General features: G+C 46.2%; 1 protein-coding gene across 3 annotated transcripts in view; it reads left to right on the top strand.

The window, feature by feature from the left end:
- Camsap1 (calmodulin regulated spectrin associated protein 1) overlaps positions 1-21,774 on the top strand; it is a 91,583-nt gene that overhangs the window by 14,911 nt on the left and 54,898 nt on the right. For all 3 annotated transcript variants that reach the window (XM_045150195.1, XM_004654089.2, XM_045150206.1), the window contains exons 2-3: positions 16,559-16,821; positions 17,601-17,762. In XM_045150195.1, the coding sequence (XP_045006130.1) occupies positions 16,559-16,821; positions 17,601-17,762 (425 nt within the window). The remainder of the gene's footprint in view (positions 1-16,558; positions 16,822-17,600; positions 17,763-21,774) is intronic.

A 21,774-nucleotide genomic window follows, 5' to 3' on the forward strand; every position in this document is an offset into this window, starting at 1 on the left:
AAGCAGGCCTCCGTTGCACCCGTTGGCTCATTTGGCTTGGCTGGTCCAACTTAAGGCTTGCAGTATCCACTGTTGTTTATCTCCACTGGTGACTTCTGTCTCTCCCATGGAGGTGCATGCAGCATAGCTTTTCCAGCTTTCTGTCAGCTGGTCTACAGGGAGGAACTTTTCAGCTCAGCTCCAGTTTGCTTTCTCAATTACCTTGCAGCTCAAATATGTGGGGTCTTCAGCAACAGGGTCTTACCATCTATTCCTGGTGGGAAACCAGAGCCTTGGCAATGGCCTGTAATGTTTTGGGGGCATCAGGGACCTCCCTGGCCAACAACTCACTGAAAAGTATCCCATCTCTAGCACTGAAATTTTTCTAGTAACAATCTATGGCTTCTGGGTTCACCATTGTCCAAAGGTTTCCATATGACTTATTCATATCCTCTTAAATTTTGATTAACCCTCCCCTCACTCTTCCTTTTGGGGGCATAATGGCCTAAGTGAGGTCAAGGGAAGAGAGTTTTTTTTTTGGTTGTAACATTTTTAAAAATTATTTTTTATTAACAACTTCCATGATTGTAAACAATATCCCATGGTAATGCCCTCACTCCCCCCACTTTGCTCTTTGAAGCTCCATTCTCCATCATATCCCCTCCCCCTCTCAATCAGTCTCTCTTTTATTTTGAGGTCATGATCTTTTATCTCCTATTATTATGGTCTTCTGTAGGTATGTCAAGCACTGTGGGGTCATGGATATCCAGGCCATTTTGTGTCTGGAGGAGCATGTTGTAAGGAATCCTACCCTTCCTTTGGCTCTTACATTCTTTCTGCCACCTCTTCCACAATGGACCCTGAGCCTTGGAAGGTGTGATAGAGATAATGTAGTGCTCAGCACTCCTGTCACTTCCAGCACCATGATGCCTTCTGAGTCATCCCAAGGTCACTACCATCTGAAAAGAGAAGGTTCCCTACCAAAAGGGAGAGTAGCATTAATATATGGGTATGAACAGTAGTCTGGAATCTGAGGCAGAGTGTTCATTTGTGTTGTACGGAGAGATGCCTAAGCATTGTGCATGTTGTGTGTTCAGAACCAATGCAACAGTGATGTTGCATGATACAGGCAGGCACTGCTAGAAATATCTTTGATTCATGATATATTTGATGTTGAATAGGTTTTTAGCTGTACATTCAGAAACCTTTTACTGTTTACTGTTGCCGAATGTTTTGTGACCCCTAAATTCCACTTGGTCTCATGTGGGATCATGACCATACAGTTTAAGAAGATAGTTCCTGGAATGGTTTGTTTTGGTGCGTGTTCTGTGAGCACACACATAATGGGATCATTTGAAATTAGGCCGTTGCTCCCTCCCTCCCTGTTGCCTTTCTTTTGGCTGAAGAGAAGCCCTTCCTTAACGCTCAGTTTACCAGCTGCAGGAGGTTCAAGCTCTTGGTGCATTTCCCACCTACCTGGACCTACACATATCGCATTGTGGCAAGATCTCCCAAACCCTCAGCTCTGACCTCACTCAGCAAGAAGCAGCTAGAACAGAGATTTAGCAGTGGTTTTTTATTTATTTATTTTTTTAATTTTTATTAACATTTTCCATGTTTATAAAATATATCCCATGGTAATTCCCTCCCTCCCCACCCCCACACTTTCCCATTTGAAATTCCATTCTCCATCATATTACCTCCCCATTACAATCATTGTAATTACATATATACAATATCAACCTATTAAGTATCCTCCTCCCTTCCTTTCTCTACCCTTTATGTCTCCTTTTTACCTTACTGGCCTCTGCTACTAAGTATTTTCATTCTCACGCAGAAGCCCAATCATCTAGCAGTGTTTTTATACTGTAAATGTGAAGAGCTAAAAAAAAAAAAATCCAGAATAGCAAAGTAATTAGGCCTAAGATGGTTATTTTGGAAGAGGAGAACCGGGGTGTGAGGTGATGAATTGGTGTTGCAGTTACCTTTTCATTGCTGGGAAAAAGCACCCAACCAAAGCAGCTGGTGGGAGGAAAGTTTTTATTTATTTGCAAGCAGAGAGATAGGCAGACAGAATAAGCATGCCATGGCCTCCAGCAGCTGCAAACAAACTCCAGATGCATGCTGCTTTGTGTATCTGGTTTTACATAGGTACTGGAATCAAACCCAGGTTGTTAGGCTTTGCAAGCAAGCATCTTAACTGCTGAGCATCTCTAGACCTTGGAATGTTTTTATTTTGGCTTGCAGTCTGGGGAGCAGTGACTTCATGGTGGCAGGGATCAGCATAGTATCACCTTAAGACTGGACATCACAATCTGCCACAGCAGGTGGAAAACAGCCGCAGCAGAGTGAGCCAAGCTTTGGCTATGACAGCCCAAAGTCTGCCCAGAAACACACCTCTTCCAACAAGGCTCCATCTCCCGAATAGTGGTTAGCTGGAAACCAGGCATTCAGCACACATAAGTCACCAGAACTGGGGATCTCAGTTTTGCCTTCCCTCTTAGTCCTATGCCTATTTTTTTTTTTAACCTCTGCTTGTGAGCATGTGTGTGGAGGCCAGAGGTCAATTATGTCTTATTTAATTGCACTGTCCCTTATTTGCATATATGTGTCTGTGTACATGCACCAGGGCCTCTTACTACAAACAAATGCCTGAAGCTTGCATGTTTTAAACCTGGGCTGGCAGGCTTCGCAAGCAAGTGCCTTTAAACATTGAGCAAGCTTCCCAGCCCCCTCCACCATATTCTTTGAGACAGTCTCTTACTGAGCCTGGAGCTCAGTGCTTATGCTGGGCTAGGTGCCCAGTGAGCTCCTGTACCACCATTGTTGGGCATTTTACATGCAGCCAGCACTTTACCTACTGAGTTATTTTCCCAAGTCCCCTTTTGAATACAACCCTGCAACCCCCCACCCCAGGTAGGGTCTCACTCTAGCCCAGGCTGACCTGGCAATCACTATGGAGTCTCAGAGGGGTGGCCTCGAATTCACGGTGACCCTCCTACCTCTGCCTCCCAAGTGCTGGGATTAAAGTCGTGCGCCACCACGCCCAGCCCCTTTTATGTCTTTTAACATACACGCTTTTTTCAGTGGTATTCCCCTTCTTTCCATGCTTATAGCATTTGGTTTATCTAAACACATTCTTACCAGGAGATCCAAGATTAAGATGGGCTTTCAAGAAGAGAAAGAGTCCCTCCTTCAAGACCAGAGATTGTCACAATAAACCCCTTGTGTCCCATAAAAACCCTCTGCACTCCCTGAACCCTGGAAAATGTAAACGGTGGAGATTTGAGCTGGGAAGGTGTCCACCTTCATCTTCCCTAGGGCCAGCCTTCATTGAACTTCGTAGCATCCACGTGGAAAGATCAGTGTGGACCAGCTTCTAGCATCAGGCATTTGGGCGCGAGCGTTGTGTGCCTTGCGTGCAACGAGTCCACTGGCTATCGGTGTCCCTGCTGGGTTATGAGTAGCAGTCCTGCCCGTCGCCGATAAGCAGGTGTGAGAGCCTTGGTGCTAGTGGATTTGTCTGCTTGCTCTGAGCTCTCTTGGGTCATGTGTTTGGAGTCTGTAGTTTAGTGTGCATGTACTTAGGGTTTTAAGGGCTTACTGATGGATTATTCTTATAAATGTAACCCCCTCTTTGTCTGTGATAGGGTTCTTTCTGCTTTATCAGGTGTCGTACTGTAGATCCCAGTTACCTGTGGGTTTTTTTTTTTTTTCCCCACTATTTTGCAGTTTCAGGTACTCGTGGCCAACTATCGGCTGAAAACATTAAATGGAAAATTCCAGAAATAATTCCCAAGTTTTAAATTATGTACCATTTTGAGTAGCATGATGAAATTGTACACGATCCTGCCTGGGATGTTATAACTGGCTTTTGAAAATAACAGGTTGAACTTTATCATAGCTGTGTCTTTGTAGGTAAAACAGCATAGCGCTGCTCCCAGTTTCAGACATCCATGGGCTTCTGGGAATGTGCCTTGCCAGTAAGGGTTTGGGGTCTTGTAATTCTCTGTAACCATATTAATAGGGACCCTAAAGAATTGAAATTCCTCTCGGAAATCCCATGGGGGGCTGGTAAGAATGTCCTAAAGTCCTTGCTGCCAGGGGAAGAACTTTTGGAGGCGGGGCTGTCAAAGCTGGCATCTCCCCCAGGAAACATAATGTCACAGTGCTTGTAGCTTGTCTGACAGCCAGCTCTACAAGGGTGTAGTCCCTGGCTTCTGTTTCATCTTTTCTATAAACTGTAACTCTGTTACAAGGAAGGTGGAGCGAATCGGAGACATTTTTCTCTCCCTAGTTCTGCCTAAAACTGTAAATAAGCTTGTTTGCTGTCATCAATTTATATATACCAGCCAGAAGTGGACCTCATTCTGGCAGCTTTTTTTCCTGCTTATATTGAATATTGTTTGCAAGATATAGTGAGTGAGTGATGTGTGTGTGTTTTGAGAGACAATCTTGCTGTCACCAGACTGGCTTACCTCACTGAATCTGAAGTGAGTTTCTTGTAAATAGCATAGTTATGGTCTTATAATCTACTCTGCTGATTTCTTTTAATTGGTATGTTTTGATTTAATTTATTGTTGGTGTACTAGGAATTGCACCTGACATTACTTTCTGTTTTAGACTGCTTGCTTCTTATTCCTTTTTAAAATTTTTATTTATTTGAGAGATAGAAAGAGGCAGAGAGAGAGAGAGACACGGAGGGAGGGAGGGAGGGAGAGAGGGAGAGAAGGAATGGGTAACCAGAGCCTCTAGCCACTGCAAATGAACTCCAGATGCATGTGCCACCTTATGCATCTGGCTTGCATGGTTCTGGGGTATTGAGCCTGGGTCCTTTGGCTTTGTAGACAAATACCTTAACCACTTAGTCATCTCTCCAGGCCCTCCTTTTTTATTTTATTTTTTTTTTTTTGGGTTTTCGAGGTAGGGTCTCACTCTGGTCCAGGCTGACCTGAAATTAACTCTGCAGTCTCAGGGTGGCCTTGAACTCATCTTCCTACCTCTGCCTCCCGAATGCTGGGATTAAAGGTGTGCGCCACCACGCCTGGCCAGGCCCCATTTTTAAAAATTAATTATTTATGAAAGAGAAACAGAGTGGAGGGGGAGAATGGGCTCACCATGACCTCTAGCTACGTAAATGAATTCCAGACACATGCATCGCCTTGTAAATCTGGCTTTCATATGTACTGGGAAATGAACCTGGGTCCTTAGGCTTTCCAGGCAAGTGCCTTAACTGCTAAGCCACCTCTCTCTATGCTTTTTTCTCTTTGTATCCCTGTCTGTAGTTGCTTGGTTCTAGAGTTACGCTCATAATGACCTGCAATGGGTTACTGTGCTGCTGTTTCACCTTTTGAGTGAGGTGTGGAAGGAAGCCTTCCTGCCATATAGGTCTCTGTACCCTCCCCACTTTTAAATACCACTGTTCTGAATGTCTGATGTGATCTCAGTGTTCACTTTGAACACTCAAACACTCTTGTGTTTATCATATTGCTTCCATTACTTTTTCTTTTTGATGCTCCAAGATCCCTTCATTTATCACTTTTTTCTTTGGGGAACTAATTTTGGTGATTCTTCTAGGTTTGTTGGAGGTAAAGTCCTTCATGTGAGAAGGAAACAAACTCTTAAGGACAGTTTTTCTGAGTGGTATTTGTGGTGACATTTTGGATTTCCCCCAGCATGTGAGGGTGGCTGCCACTTCCCTTGGCCACCACAGTGCCAGTGGAGGGACCTCCCACTGTCATTGCTCTGGGCATTCCTCTCCACAGTGCACCCTTTCTATCTGCTACTTCAAAATGTTTTCTTTGTCCTTAGCCTTAAAAGTTTGAGTATTATGTAATTTCTTTTTGTTAAATGGGAAAGAACTTTTTAAAAAAATAGTTCATTTATTTGAGAGTGAGAGAGTATGGGTGTGCCAGGGCCTCAAGCAACTGCAAATGAGCTGCAGATGCTTGTGCCACCTTGTGCATCTGGCTTACATGGGTACTGGAGAATCGAATTTGTTCCTTAGGCTTCACAGGCAAGCGCCGTAACCACTAAGCCATCGCTCCAGCCTGATTTCTTTTTTCGCGTATGTATTTGTGTATGTGTGTTCTGATGTATGTGGGTGCATATGTGTGGAAGCCAGAAATTGATAATCAGGTATCAACCTCAGTTTCTCTCCACTTTATTTTTTTTTTGTGTGTGTGTCAGGTTTCTTTCTTTCTTTCTTTATTTATTTTTGGTTTATTTTTATTTATTTATTTGAGAGCAACAGACAGAGAACGAGGCAGAGAGAGAGAGAGAGAGAGAGAGAATGAGAATGTGCGCGCCAGGGCCACCAGCCACTGCAAACGAACTCCAGACGTGTGCGCCCCCTTGTGCATCTGGCTAACTTGGGACCTGGGGAACCGAGCCTCGAACCGGGGTCCTTAGGCTTCACAGGCAAGCGCTTAACCGCTAAGCCATCTCTCCAGCCCAGGTCTCTTTTTTTAAAAACAAATATATTTTATTTAGTTATTTGAGAGGGAGAAAAAGGCGGGGGGGGGGGGAGCGTGCGAGCGCCAGAGAGAATGGGCATGCCAGGGCCTCCAACCACTGCAAAAGAACTCCAGATGTATACGCCCTCTTGTGCATCTGGTTTATGTGGGTCCTGGAGAGTCGAATTGAGATCCTTTGGCTTCGCAGGCAAACGTCTTAACTGCTAAGCCATCCCTCCAGAACTGTGACCCATCTCTTACTGAACCTAGAACTCACCAATTCAGCCAGACTAGCTAGCCAGCAAGCCACAGGGATTACAGGCACGTGCCATCACACCCAGCTTTTACAAAGCTTCTGGGGATCAAACTCAGGTCTTTCTACCTGTGTGGCAAGCACTTTACCACTGAGCCATCTCCCTAGCCCTTGGCACAGATTTCTTTGGGTTTATCCAATTTTGTGGTTTGCTCAGTATCTTAAAATGGGAGGGTTGCTATCTTTCATTGTATTTGGAAAGCTTTTAGCTATTGTTTTGCCAAGTGCCTCCTGCCCCAGCTGCCCTCTTCTGTTCTCCTGAGGCTCTGGTGTGCAGTGCTGAGTCTTCTTTTTTTTTTGAGGTAGGCTGAGCTGGAATTAACTATGTAGTCTCAGGGTGGCCTTGAACTCATGGTGATACCTCCTATCTCTGCCTCCCAAGTGCTGGGATTAAAGACATGTGCCACCACCCCAAGGTTCTGTCTCTCCCAATTCCTCTTTCCTTTTTCTGCTGGTGTCCAGATTGGGTAGATGCTATTGATTTGACCTAAATCCCACAATTCTGTTCTCTTTGTTCCCTGCTGTTGAGCCCATCCAGTGAGTTTTTAAATGCCTGTAACTCTTTTTCATTTCTATATTTAGTACTTTTGAACTTTCAGAATAGGAACTAGTTGGAAAGAAGAAAGGGTTCAGTGGAGGGCATTTGGGGAGGAGAATCAAGAGGAGGGTGGTAGGAGGGTATTATGATCGGGATACATAATTTATATTATATGTATGCAGGTTATCAATAAAAAAGTAAAAAGCTGGGCGTGGTGGCACACACGTTTAGTCCCTGCACTCAGGAGGCTGAGGTAGGTGATCACCCACTGTGAGGGCAAGGCCAGCCTGGGGCTACAGAAAGAGTCCCAGATCATCCTGGGCTAGAGTGAGACGACCCTGCCTCATTGTCTCCCCACTCCCCCAAAAAAGTTATTTAAAAAATGAAAACATGTCTTTGATTAAACATTTGTATTCTATATGCACAAAACCCTCTTTTTTGGCTGAAATTATATAGACTTTAAAGTTTGTGATTTCTTCTGGGGTCATTTTGTGATAGTTACTTTAAAGTCCTTCAACGCTTGATTTATTGGGGTTTGTATCACGTGGTCCTTTTTCTTAAGCAAAAACGTCTGATAATGTCCTGATTGTCTGAGCTATTATGTTAGGAGATAGGGCCACTGTCTTTTTTAAAAAAAAATTTTTTTTTATTAGTTTTCTATTCAGCAAATACAGGCAGTTTGGTACCATTATTAGGCTCATCCGTGACCTACCCCCTCCCCAATGGCCCCTCCTTGTTGATGTATATGGGTCGTGCATGTACGATAAATGTCTCTGCATATCATGACCCAACATAGGCCACTGTCTTTTTAAAAAAATTTTAGTAGTCATCCCCTTGGGGCTCGTTGTTGGCTGTGCTGGCTTGGCCAGTTCCTGGCTAGTGTGTCTTGGGAGCAGGTGGTGCTTGCCCACCTGGCAGAAGCTTCCCAGGTCGGGTTCCTGGTCTGCTAGTTGTGGTTGTTCCCTTGCCTCCCAGCAGACAGGAAGAGATTTCACAGAGGTGTTACTTTTCAGGAGAGACCTGAGCCAAGATATGGGTCAGTGATGAATAGACTACACCTTGACCTGGACAGCTTAGTCAGACACACCTTTGGCCCTCTATTTAAATCTGCACCTCTTGTCAGTTCCCTAAAGATGGACTGGGGGTATGGTCATTGGACCCTTTTGTTTGTTCTTCCCAGTATGGCCACATGGAATAAATCTCTGGTTCCACTATTTGTCTTTGTAGTTGGTTGTGCTAAGGACGAGTGGATGAGCTAGCTTGTTGGGACCACTAGGGCTCAGGCCTGTATTCCAAAACAGCATGCTAACCAGGCTTTTCTCTCTATTGGCGCCCTCGGCATTGTGGGAGAGTAGCCTCGTAACCAACGGGAAGGACTGTATCCCCTAGGCTGGGTGGTTGAGCTGAGCCTCATTTGCTGAGTTGGCCTGCACGAGGAGGCCCTGGTTTTAGGGAGAGGTGTCTCAGGACAGTGGGGAAAGAGAGTGCCTCCATCATTGTTCTGTTGATGGGGTGTCTTCCCAGGCTGATCCTCTCCCCTCTCATCAGGGCAGGATCAGCTGCCTGGGCTGTTTTCCCTGCTGACAGCACACCTGGTGAGATAGGATGCCTTCCTGTGTCCTCTAGGGCAAGCCGAGGTGGTCTGCTGTGGTGACAGCTCCTGGCCACTTGAAACAATACCTTCACCTTTGGATCCATCAGTATTATGGTGGGTTCTTTGCATGTGGGCTTCCTTCTTTGGTCCTGCTGATGTTTTGTAGTGGTTTCATGGATTTTACAAGTATCAGACAGTTCTCATGCAGTGTCTGTTTAAACACTGTTTCTGCCCCATGTGCTGTGTCTCTGGGCTTGCACTGATAGCATCTGCACCTGCCCTCTCTGTCCTCCCCATCCTTGGCCTTCGTTATGGACACGTTCTGCCTCTCGTCTTTATCTCTCACATGCCTAACCCATCTGCCATTCAACAATTCATTGCTATTTTGTCCTTTTTCTAATCTCTCATTCTTTTCACTTTTTACTAAAACTCTTGTTCTTTTTTTTTTTTTTTTTCTTAACACACATCCCTCCAAAGACTGTGGCTGAGAGCTTTCGGTAGCTCTGTGCCCTTGACTGTGTGCAGTCTGCTTGTGAGGAGCCTGCTTTTAGCTCTCCTTGAGCTTGCTGTTTCGGGTCTGCTAGGATTGCTGAAGCTGTGAATTCTGTGAATTTGTGTGTTTCTCCAGGTTTTGCTCATATTTATTTCAACACTCAGCCCTACCATTTTCTCTCCTCCACTGATGCTTGTGAGAATGTTTGGTGTGCTCACATGGCTCCTCAAAGCCATCAGTTCTTTCTATTTTTTTTTTTTTTTTTTTTCCTGTGTGATGGGCACTGCTACTCAGTTTGCAAGACCTGGCCTCTCCTTGTCATTTCTAGGTTCTGTTGAGTCCATCTAGTGGAGTTTATATTGATAGTGTGGTGTTTTCATTCTGTAATTTTAGCCTCTGTCACCTTTGTCTGCTGAGAACTTTTTCAAGAGTTTTACCTTCACAGCTAGCTCGTCGCTCTGGAGCCTTGATGCCTGAGTCACCTAGGGCTGGCCTCTGCATTCTCTCTTCCCTTGAGGAAGGCTCACATCTTCCTTGTTCTTTATGTGCTGAGTACTTGTGATCGGGTCCTGGACTTTTAACATTTATTTTATTTTACTCTGCTTTGAAGCACTCTCACTTCTAGCTCAGGCTACCCTTGAACTCATGGTTATTCTCTTACCTCAGCCTCCCAACTGCTGGGATTACAGATGTGTGTGTACTACCACGCCCACCTCTGGACATTGTGAACATTGTATAGTGAGACCATGTCTCTTCTGGGCCCTTTTCAAGCCTCCTGTAATGATTTGCTTGCTCTGCAGCGGGGTTGAAATGACCCCCTGAGGTCCAGAACGCAAGCCTGCTGTGCTGTGTGTGGGTGGTGGTTTGGTTTGGATGCCACTTGAGCTGCCAGACTCCTGCTGTGTGCTGGGGCCTATGTCATGTCATGTGCAGCAGAGGAGCCAACCCAGGGCGGTGCAGGACCCCACGCCTGGCCAGAGGACCTTCCCCTTCCTGGACGCCCCAGCACTTTCTAACTCTAGACCCCTTCTCCTAGCCCTGTGGTTGGAAAAGCCGTGTAAACTGCTTACACTACCAGTTATGCAATTCTGTGACTAGAGGCAGTGGGGACAGATAGTCCAACCCCACCCTCCAGCTTGCAGGGACCCCTTTCCTTGTCGTTGGTCGGAAGGACAGTTTCAGGATTGGCTGCCTGTGCTGTGTCATTCTCAGGTCAAGTAGTAGAGAATGGGAAAGCAAAATGGATTTGTCCTGAGTTTCTGTACCCAATATACCTGCTGTTGCCTGCTTTTCCGGAACCTTCAGGTCATTGTATTTTATGTTTTGTGCAGAGATTTTAGTTACATACCATGATAGGGGACTTTGCATCCACTGACTTGGTCTTGAGTGACAGGCACCGTACGTCAGAGCCTGCTTCTGTTCATTGCTCCTGCTGGCTTTTGTTCACTGTGTCTTCCTCGGTGATGCTGTCTGTCTGCCTTTGTGTGCCTAGCATTGAAGGGGCTGAGGAAGACTGAGGCCCAGGATGCTATCTTTCTTCAGAGAGGGTTGGTTCCTTCCAGCAGCCGCTTGGAGACAGCAGCCTTGCTCCTTGTCTCAGAGGGAGGCCTCCAGAGTCTGCTGTGGGACTCCTCTACTTCATTTTGCCTCAATCCAGAGGGCGTGGGAGGGTCTACTTGGAAGGTCCTGAGGTCCCAAATTTTGTCAGTAAAAGCTTGTAAGGTGCCAGAAATAATACTGCTAAGCTTCCTGGTGTGACTTCTGGAATGGACATGCCCTTCTAGGAGTCAGGGCAAGGGCCTGATGTAAATTGGCCTTCCAAACTGGTCTATGTGAGGCCACTGCAGCCTCCACATACAGTATATATGTCTACAGTCCTTTGGTTGTCCACAGTAGAGGGTTGATCTGAGTTGTGTGTCTTCTATTATTCCTGGAAGGAGACCTCCTCCCCATGTGGTCTAGAGAAATTTACCACATCTGTGGGCTCTTCGTTGGCTCTTGCTTTCCATGGCTAGGATTGGGGATTCAGTTTGTGTCTCATTCCAGGGCTGGGTTCCTTAACTGTTTGCTGTGTGTTGACATCAGAAACTTAGGGGAACTTGCTGAGTATGGGGTTGGGTACTATAGGTGGCGCCCTTCCTTGTGAACTATGACTTGTGCACCAAGAAGACCCTGCCTTGGGAAGGGACTCTGTCTGCCATAGCAGTTTCCCTCCACTGTCTCCACTTGTCTGTCTTTGTGAGGTCTCCTGTTCTTTCCCTGTCCTTGCGCTGTGGCCTCCCCCACCCCACTTGGGGATGCTGATGAGGGTGTCAGGTCAGTCATGCAGTAGTGATCTCAGTTATCTGGGTGTGGTCCCTGTGTCACTGTGGGGTTCTAGTGCCAGACACCTTGACCGGTAGTCATGCCAATGCAGCCTGTTTTTTTTTTTAATTTTTTAAATTTATTATTTGAGAGAGAGGCAGATGGAGATAGAGGGAAAGAGAATGGGTGTGTCAGGGCCTCTAGCCACTGTAAACAAACTCCAGACACATGTGTCACCTGGCCTATGTGGGTCCTGGGGAATCGATCCTGGCTCCTTTGGCTTGGCAGACAAGTGCCTTAACCACTAAGCCATGTATCTCTTCAGCTCCCTACCATCTTTTTGTTCCTGAAACCTGGCTACCTTCTACTCTGGCTTTTTGGTTCCTTCATACTGAGTTCTCTTTCTCAGAGTTTTCTAATAGCTGCATGCTGATTTTTTTTTTTCTGAAGTGTTTATTCAACTTATTTATACTTCTGGGAACAATTGAAGTGTTTTGGGCAAGTCCAACACTTGGGTTGTATCAATTAATTTTCCTTTTCTCTTGGGAGTTGCAAGTTTCTCCCCTTCATTTTCTTCCTTGTTGAGTAATGTTGGGTTATGGTTTGATGTTTGGGACATCATGTCTTGTGACTGGGGCCTGTTAGAAAGCTTGGGGGTATCAGTGTTGGATTTTAGTTTGGTTAAGATGGGTGGTCCTGGTTTGTTCCTGGTGGGCTGCAGCTAATTGTCTGCATAGCCTGTGGCCCTTTTGACTTTATGGTTGCCAGTGTAAAGCCTGGGCCATGGTGTGGCTCAGTGGTTCCACACTGTGGTATGTTCCAGTGCGGCACAGTGGCTGACATTATGATTGGCCCCCTTCCCTCTCCACGCCTACCCTGTCTCTCACTGTCGTACGATGTAGCCCAGGCTGACCTTGAACTCACCATAATCTTCTTGGCTCAACCTTTGGATTGCTGGGTATACAGGTGTATGGCACAACACCCAGTATATCACCCTGGTCTGGTGCCATAGTTTTACATGTGCCACTCTCATAGTTCTTTGCCATGTGGTTGTGGTGGGTGTAACACGTGGGTCAGTTGGGATGTACAAGACATTGCACACAGACCTGAAAATCCCGCCTTGTGCTGCCGTGCCTGGGATCCTTCCCCACTCTCTGAGGGGCTCCCCTCCTGCCTCTGGCGAGGATCCCAGCCTGTGTGGGAGGCTGCACCAAGGAGAGTTGGAGGGCCATCTTCCCTTTAGTGTGCTTGTCCCTTCTACTGCTGGACTGTTTTGGTTTTGCTGCCTCCCCTGGTGTGTGTGTGTGGGGGGGCAGAGTGGGTGTGTCCTGCAGTTGCCACCTTCTGGCTGCCACTCAATTCCTTTGGCTTCTCTTCTGTGCCTGCCTAGCACTGGATGTGCAGCCAGTCTGCCCTGCCCTGCCCTGCCCTGCCCAGCCCAGCCTCTCTTCTCACTGTGCCCTCCTTCTGGGTGACTCAGCTCCACAGGCACTGGTATTTCATATTTGTGTATTGGGTACTGGTGTTGTCTCTCTCTCTCTCTTTCTCTTTTTTGTGCTCAGCTCCATGTGAGAAGCCTCGCTTGGGTCCACGGGCGCCTTTGAGCTGTGTGCCTGGTGGTGTCCAGGGCTGCTCACCATTTCATGTGCAGGAAACAGGAGCAGATATGTCTCCTTGTCTTCCACCTTCTCCATCTTCCATCCGCAACCTGGCCTAGTCTGCCCCCTTGTTCTTTGCCCCCAGAGCATGTAAGCCAAGGGTAGACATGTGACATGTGCTTGGTTAAGGGCCAGTTGAATTTATCAATCAAATCTCAAGTTGCTCTCTTCTGGGCACTTCTGAACTGTGTTGTTTCTTAATGTCCATGTAATGTAAGAGCCATTCTCATGTTTTCCTCTCACCTGGACTGTCCGTGCCACCCCAAGTGCTGTGCCATGCTGTGCACTGCACCCAAGTGCCCATCCCTGTATGGTGCTCCTTGGCATGTAGAAGTTGCCTGCTGGAGTTTTGCTCTCTTGAGAGGGTCAGACCCCCTTCTCAGGGCAGCTGCTCCCACCTCCTTTGGCCCCAGTGTTCTCATGCGTTTCCTGGCTAGTGCAGGTGCTCAGTTGTTGGTGAGTGAACCAGTGAGTGAAAGTGATTATAACCAACTGTCTCAGTGGTTTGCAGAAGAAATGAAAAACAAACCACCTGAAATAGACCCAGAAGGCACTTACAAAGCTGTGTTTTAACAGTAGCTGTTGATGGATGGACTTTAGAAACACTGAACCATGCACACACAGCTGACACGGGTTGAGTTGGACATCCAAGAACAGTCGATATCCTTGTGGGTTGGGAGGAGTTGGGCCTCCATTACTGAGTGGCCGTGGCAGACACTGGCTGGAAGGGATCTGCAGGCTAGTGGACTGCAGACTGTGTCTGGGCTGTTCTCTAGCCTCCATTGTCCTCTAGCTCTCTGCTGTCAATCTGAAGTACATGGGAATTGCTTATATAATTTTGGTTTGTACAGGATCCAAAATAAGGATGAAATGAACCATTTCATGCTGACTCTTTGAAAATGGCTCAGGGAACCATTTTTACCCCACCTTGCCTCGGGGCCTGATTGCTTTTTCCTGTCTTGCCAGCTTCTGCATCTTTACATTATGGCTGTGGGCTCCAACATCCCTCCTAGGACAGCTCCACCTCTAACAAAAGCCCACTCTTGCTTGTGCCTGTGTTGTGTCCCACTTCTTTGTTTCCTCCAGGACTCTGTAGGGTCTCTCCTGAGTTGTGCTGTTTCTTCTCTCAGGAGCCCTCCCACTCATCCACGTGAGAGAGTGGCTTGGATCCACCAGTGTGGCTCCAGGTTCCTCAGACACCACATGGAGATGTCACATAGGTGGGTCAGGGAGGTGGCTGACTAGGGCTAGAATGTACATTTGGGGATAACCACACATGCATGGTCTCTGAAGCCCAAGGCAGGGTAAGGCAGGATGGGCCCTTGCAATTTTTGGTCAAGCAAGAAAAATGTGGCCTGAGGTGTAAGTTAGCTGACTTGGAAATCAGGTAAAGAGCGGCTCTTTCCAGGAGATCCATCTGAGTGCAGGGCTGCTGCCACTGGCCACTTGATTAAGGTGAGGGCTGAAGTTGACTTTTGCTCCCCCTACCCCTGCATGAGTTTGGATTATGGGCTCCCTAGATCAGAGCCCTTCTCCAGCCTCAGCTGATCAGAACCAGTCCCCAACGTCTGTAGACGTGCTCTGTGGCTCCGAGCTCAGTTCCCTGGGACTTCTCACTCCTACATGTGATTTGGCTGTCCCCTCTTTTTGTCCTGTTCACGTGACACTACAGAGGTCTTTTCTTAGCTAGCTGACCAGGCAAGCAGAGGCCTTCCCATATGCAGCACACAAGAATCTCACTTTGGTCCACACTTACCTGGAACTCACTTTGTAGCCTCAGGCTGGCCTTCAACTCACAGGGCTCCTCCTACCTCTCTGTATTTTTGCCCCCAAGTGCTGAGATTAAAGGCATGCACCACCACGCCCAGCCTGTTTAGTTTTAAAAAATGTCGATGTCTTCAGAATATGAGACTACCCAGTGTGGTAATCATGTGGATTTGACATGCACTAAGCCTGAGCAGAGGCCTTCCAGAGCTGGAGCTGATCCTTAGCCCTATCCACCAGTGGGTTGCTGTGGTGACTGAATTCTGTGCACACAACAGTGCTTCAAACTGAAGTGCTATGTAAACTCTGGCTGTTCTGTTTAGAAAGAAGAAACCAAGCTGGGCGTGGTGGTGCACGCCTTTAGTCCCAGCACTTGGGAGGCAGAGGTAGGAGGATTGCTGTGAGTTCGAGGCCAGACTGGAACTGTAGGTGCCAGGTCAGCCTGGACTAGAGTGAGACCCTACCTCAAAAAAAAAAGGAGGAAACTGAGGTGAAGTGTTGTGACAAGTATCCAGAGGCTTGTAATTAGACTCAGGTTTCAAAAATAGTTCCTGCTGTAAGTAACAAAAGTGGAAGAGCAAAGGAAACGAGGATGCTGCTGAGGGTTCCCAAATACCTGGCTGTTACTCTCAGTGGCCTCTGGAGCTGGCCCAGGGTGAGGGACTTGGGTGTCCATTGGTGGTGGGGAGAGTAGCTCTCCTGTGTGTTTCCCTTGTCTCAACGCACGATACTGGTGTGTTCTCTTTGGCAGCCCTCCTTGGACTTTCTGAACTGTTCTGGACTTGGGGATAGTTCCAGAAGGCTGTATCCTGTGCTGTTCTGTAGTTGCACATACTGAGCATCTGAAGGTCTAGGGATCTAGGTACTAGAGCAGGGTTCCTCAGAGGGGCTTCATGGTTCCCACAAAGGACGGCTGTTGGTATCTTGTACAGCCGGGGTGTTGTAACTAGAGGACAGAACCAGTAGCCATGCATTTGCCTAGTGGCTCTGTGTATTGGACTTCCTGGTGGGGTGCAGAGATCAGCGCATAAGAGGCCAGAGTGCATGGCTCAGAGTTGGTTCCTGCTTCCTGTGACACTGAACATGTCACATTCTCTTTCTATGCCCCAGTTTTCTGTCTAACATGGGCACAGTAGTGCTGAATTGAGTTATGATTGAGTAGCATGGTTTGGGTAGAGAGTTTAATGCTGGGGCATCCTGGCTTTCACAAGTTCCTCGGGACTTTGATGCCTGTGTTGTAAGTTTGGTGGTGGAGGCAGTTGTGAAGTGCCACATACTGCCCCTCCTAGTCGAGATGGAGAGGAGGCTCAAGTGGCCTGGCTCTTTGTGTCTGGTGGCCGCCTGGCTGACTGAGTGCACCTTTGCTGAAAGGTGCTTCTCAGTGTGTTCTGGTCGGGTTTGGCTATGCTCAAAACTGGGAGTGTGTGTCCAGCTCACCCCATGCTCTCTCCTTGTCTTAGACAACATCCCTGAGGATCTCAGAGACCCTTTTTACATCGACCAGTATGAACAGGAGCACATTAAGCCACCCGTTATCAAGCTTCTCCTGTCCAGTGAGCTGTATTGCCGTGTTTGCAGCCTCATCCTGAAAGGGGACCAGGTGGCCACCTTACAAGGGCATCAGTCTGTCATCCAGGCCCTGTCTCGGAAAGGCATCTATGTGATGGAGAGCGATGACACCCCTGTGACTGATGCTGACCTCGGCCAAGCGCCCATTAAGATGGTGAGTATCCGGCGGGCATGCTGGCTGTTACAGCTTGACCGAGCAGGCGAAGCACAGTGCCCTGTGGCCTGATAACGGACGGGTGGCGAGGTCTGCATGTGTGCGGTGACAGCGCTAGTAACCCGCCTCTACTTTAAGGAGGCCATCCTTCTGGAAATGAGCTTGCTTTCTGCTCTTCTTCCACTGTGAACACAGTAAAGCCAAGCGTCTGTGAGGGTACAGATGTAAGTGTGTTGGGGCATTCCTCCAAGGAGCCCATCACACTGGATGGCTGCATTTAGAGGCAGTGGGTCACTTCCTGCCAGAATAAGTCACCCCGTCCTGCTCTGAGGCTGTGCCACTGCACCTCTGCAGACCTGCTGGCACCTAGACCACCATGCTGAAGGCCTTTTGTTAGCTTGTTACCTGGTGTCTTGAATGATGTGGGGTTTTCATGCAGCGTTTAAGGGTGACGTGTTACAGGTGAAGAGAAAGTTCCTCACTTTGAAGAAATGCTGTGAAGGCAGGTGTGATACTAGGGAGGGCGCTGGGGACAGCCCAAGGCCTTTGAAGGCAGAGAGTGGGTGGTCTCTTCCCATAGCTTTCCCTGGGGCAACAGAGGAAGCTCACGGGCTGCTTAGGAGATGAGGCCAGGACCTGGGCCACTACTGCAGGCTACAGGCAGTGCCAGGCAGGATGGGCAGTTCTGAGCTGTTGCTTTTCCTCTGGGGGAAAGCTTGGCTGCATCGGGACCTGGCAGGAGAGGAGGTTTGGGTACTGATTGCTGTCTCTGCTCCCAGAGTGCCCACATGGCAATGGTGGATGCCCTGATGATGGCTTACACTGTGGAGATGATCAGCATTGAGAAGGTGGTGGCCAGCGTCAAACGCTTCTCCACATTCAGTGCCTCCAAAGAACTTCCCTATGACCTCGAGGATGCCATGGTGTTTTGGATCAACAAGGTGAGTGCCTCCCCAGGAGATCTGTCTGCTTCCTGTCTCTCATGCTAGGGCCCAGCTACTGGGGCTTGTCATTTGGGACCATGTTGTACTGTGTCCGTCAGGTGGCCCTGGGTCTATGGTAGTCAAGCAGACAGACCTTACTTCTGAGCACCAAGGGTGAAGCAAGATGGGTTTGTAGTGGAAGCAGCACGCGTGTGCAGGTCATGACGCGTTCTGTTTGTATCTCAGTACCTGTGTGCAGCAAAGAAGTGCGTGCTGATTGCTGTTTTGATCCTGAGGAGATGTGTTCCTAAGCTCTGCTTTCTCCTTTTATCTTTAGAGTTTACAGTGAAGTGTTTCATAGACTTATGTTGACTAGTTCATACTTATGTGTAAGCTTGCCTTACAAAACCTTCTTATTTGTAAGCCTGTTTAAATCATGTGAAAGACTTGTCAGATTTAAGCTCAGATAGCTGCCATGTTCTTGAGTTGTTTTTTTTTTTTTTCACCTCAAATCTGGGCTTGGGGGCTGGGCAGATCTCTTACAGCTGTGGTCCATCGGGGGAGTGGGCAGAAAGCTGGTGGCTTTTCTAGTTTCTCTGTGGAGCATCCGGGTCTGGTTGAACCTAGTGCTGGCCAGTGATATTTATGTCCTGGTTTACTGTCTATAGGCCACCTCTGGGGTGTGAGCACCCTGTCTCAAACGATAAGAAATGACATGGTTTTTACAGAAACTTCAGAAACTATGGATGGGCAAAGAAGACAAAATATAAATTACCATCAGACATGGTGGCGCACACCTTTAATCCCAGCACTCAGGAGGCTGAGGTAGGAGGATTGCTGTGAGTTTGAGGCCAACCTGGAACCACAGAGTGAGTTCCAGGTCAGCCTGGCCTATAGTAAGACCCTACCTTGAAAAGAATTCTAGAAGAAAAAATATATGTTACCCATAATCTAGCTACTTGTGAACATGTCTGACATTTGATAGTCCTTATAGTGTTTGCTTGTTTGCATGTAATATGTAGACGTAGTAACTCAGCTGGAGCTGATCTAAGCACAGCCTTGAAGTTGTACGGCCAGATGTACCAAGTGTTCCCCTTGCTGTAGTCCCTGGCCTTGACCTTGCCAGAGGATGCCTTCTCTGATTGGGGCAGTTCCTGCTGGACAGTTGCTTGATCCCCTCACACCATGACTGGGCTCAAGGAATGTTGCAATAAAGATGTTCTTTTTTAAAGACTTGATTTTGGCCAGATCTAACTATATCTTTCTTCTTGGTAATGAATCTGTGTGGTGTTGGGTGGGGATTTTTTTCCTACTTGTAAACTGGATTATTATTAAATGACACTTGCTACTTTGAAAGGTAAAACATATTGTCTTTCAGGGATCAAGTTAAGTTTAAAATATAGTATATATCTAGGGTTGGGGAGATAACTCAGTGGTTAAAGGCTCTTGCCTACAAAGCCAGCTGGCCTGAGTTCAGTTCTTCAGTACCCACATAGTCAGATACACAAAGTGGCGTATACTTCTGGAGTTTATCGCTGCAAGAGGCCCTGATATGCAAATTCTTTCCCCTACCTCAAATTAGTAAAAATAAAATAGTGTATCTGGCTGGTTTTTTTTTGTTGTTGTTGTTTTTTTTTAAATTTTTATTAACATTTTCCATGATTATAAAATATATCCCATGGTAATTCCCTCCCTCCCCACCCCCACACTTTCCCATTTGAAATTCCATTCTCCATCATATTACCTCCCCATTACAATCATTGTAATTACATATATACAATATCAACCTATTAAGTATCCTCCTCCCTTCCTTTCTCCACCCTTTATGTCTCCTTTTCAACTTACTGGCCTCTGCTACTAAGTATTTTCATTCTCACACAGCAGCCCAGTCATCTGTAGCTAGGATCCACATATGAGAGAGAACATGTGGCGCTTGGCTTTCTGGGCCTGGGTTACCTGACTTAGTATAATACTTTCCAGGTCTTTCCAGGTCCATCCATTTTTCTGCAAATTTCATAACTTCATTTTTCTTTACCGCTGAGTAGAACTACATTGTATAAATGTGCCACATCTTCATTATCCACTCATCTGTTGAGGGACATCTAGGCTGGTTCCATTTCCCAGCTATTATAAATTGAGCAGCAATAAACATGGTTGAGCACGTACTTCTAAGGAAATGAGATGAGTCCTTTGGATATATGCCTAGGAGTGCTATAGCTGGGTCATATGGTAGATCAATCTCTAGCTGTTTTAGGAACCTCCACACTGTTTTCCACAATGGCTGGACCAGATTGCATTCCCACCAGCAGTGCAGAAGGGTTCCTTTTTTTCCACATCCCCGCCAACATTTATGATCATTTGTTTTCATGATGGTAGCCAATCTGACAGGAGTGAGATGGAATCTCAATGTAGTTTTAATCTGCATTTCCCTGATGACTAGTGACGTAGAACATTTTTTTAGATGCTTATATGCCATTCGTATTTCTTCCTTTGAGAACTCTCTATTTCACTCCATAGCCCATTTTTTGATTGGCTTGTTTGATTCCTTATTATTTAACTTTTTGAGTTCTTTGTATATCCTAGATATTAATCCTCTATCAGATATATAGCTGGCGAAGATTTTTTCCCATTCTGTAAGTTGCCTCTTTGCTTTTTTCACTGTGTCCTTTGCAGTGCAAAATCTTTGTAATTTCATTAGGTCCCAGTGGTTAATCTGTGGTTTTATTGCCTGAGCAATTGGGGTTGTATTCAGAAAGTCTTTGCCAAGACCAATATGTTGAAGGGTTTCCCCTACTTTTTCCTCTAGCAGTTTCAAAGTTTCCGGTCTGATGTTAAGGTCTTTAATCCATTTGGACTTAATTAATTCTTGTGCATGGCGAGAGAGAAGAATCTATTTTCATCTTTCTGCAGATATATATCCAGTTTTCAAAACACCATTTGCTGAAGAGGCTGTCTCTTCTCCAATGAGTATTTTTGGCATTTTTATCGAATATCAGGTGGCTATAGCTACTTGGGCTTACATCTGGGTCCTCTATTCTGTTCCACTGATCTACACGTCTGTTTTTGTGCCAGTACCATGCTGTTTTTGTTACTATGGCTCTGTAGTATAGGTTAAAATCAGGTATGGTGATACCACCAGACTCTTTTTTGTTGCTCAGTATTATTTTAGATATTCAAGGTTTTTTGTGATTCCAAATGAATTTTTGGATTGTTTTTTTCTATTTCCATGAAGAAAGCCTTTGGAATTTTGATAGGGATTGCATTAAATGTGTAGATTGCTTTAGGTAAGATTGCCATTTTCACGATATTGATTCTTCCAATCCAGGAACAAGGGATGTTTCTCCACTTTCTAGTGTCTTCTGCAATTTCTCGCTTGAGTGTTTTAAAGTTCTCATTGTATAGATTCTTTACTTCCTTGGTTAGGTTTATTCCAAGGTATTTTATTTTTTTTTGATGCAATTGTGAATGGGAGTGATTCTCTGATTTCATCCTCTGTGTGTTTGTTGTTAGCATATATGAAGGCTACTGATTTCTGTGTATTTATTTTGTATCCTGCTACATTGCTGTAGGTTTTGATCAGCTCTAACAGCTTGCTAGTAGAGTCTTTAGGGTCCTTTATGTATAGAATCATGTCATCTGCAAATAATGATAACTTGATTTCTTCCTTTCCAATTTGTATCCCTTTTATGTGTGTCTCTTGCCTTATTGCTATGGCTAAGACTTCCAAAACTATATTAAATAGAAGTGGGGACAGTGGACACCCTTGTCTTGTTCCTAATTTTAGTGGAAAAGCTTCCAGTTTTTCCCCATTTTAGTAATATGTTGGCTGTAGGCTTGTCATAAATAGCCTTTATTATATTGAGATATGTTCCTTCTATTCCCAGTCTCTGTAGGACTTTTATCATGAAGGGATGTTGGATTTTGTCAAATGCTTTCTCTGCATCTAATGAGATGATCATGTGATTTTTGTCCTTCAACCCGTTTATGTAATGTATTACATTTATAGATTTGCGTATGTTGAACCATCCCT

The sequence above is a fragment of the Jaculus jaculus genome, chromosome 1 (genome assembly GCF_020740685.1).
Source record: "Jaculus jaculus isolate mJacJac1 chromosome 1, mJacJac1.mat.Y.cur, whole genome shotgun sequence".
NCBI lineage: Eukaryota > Metazoa > Chordata > Mammalia > Rodentia > Dipodidae > Jaculus > Jaculus jaculus.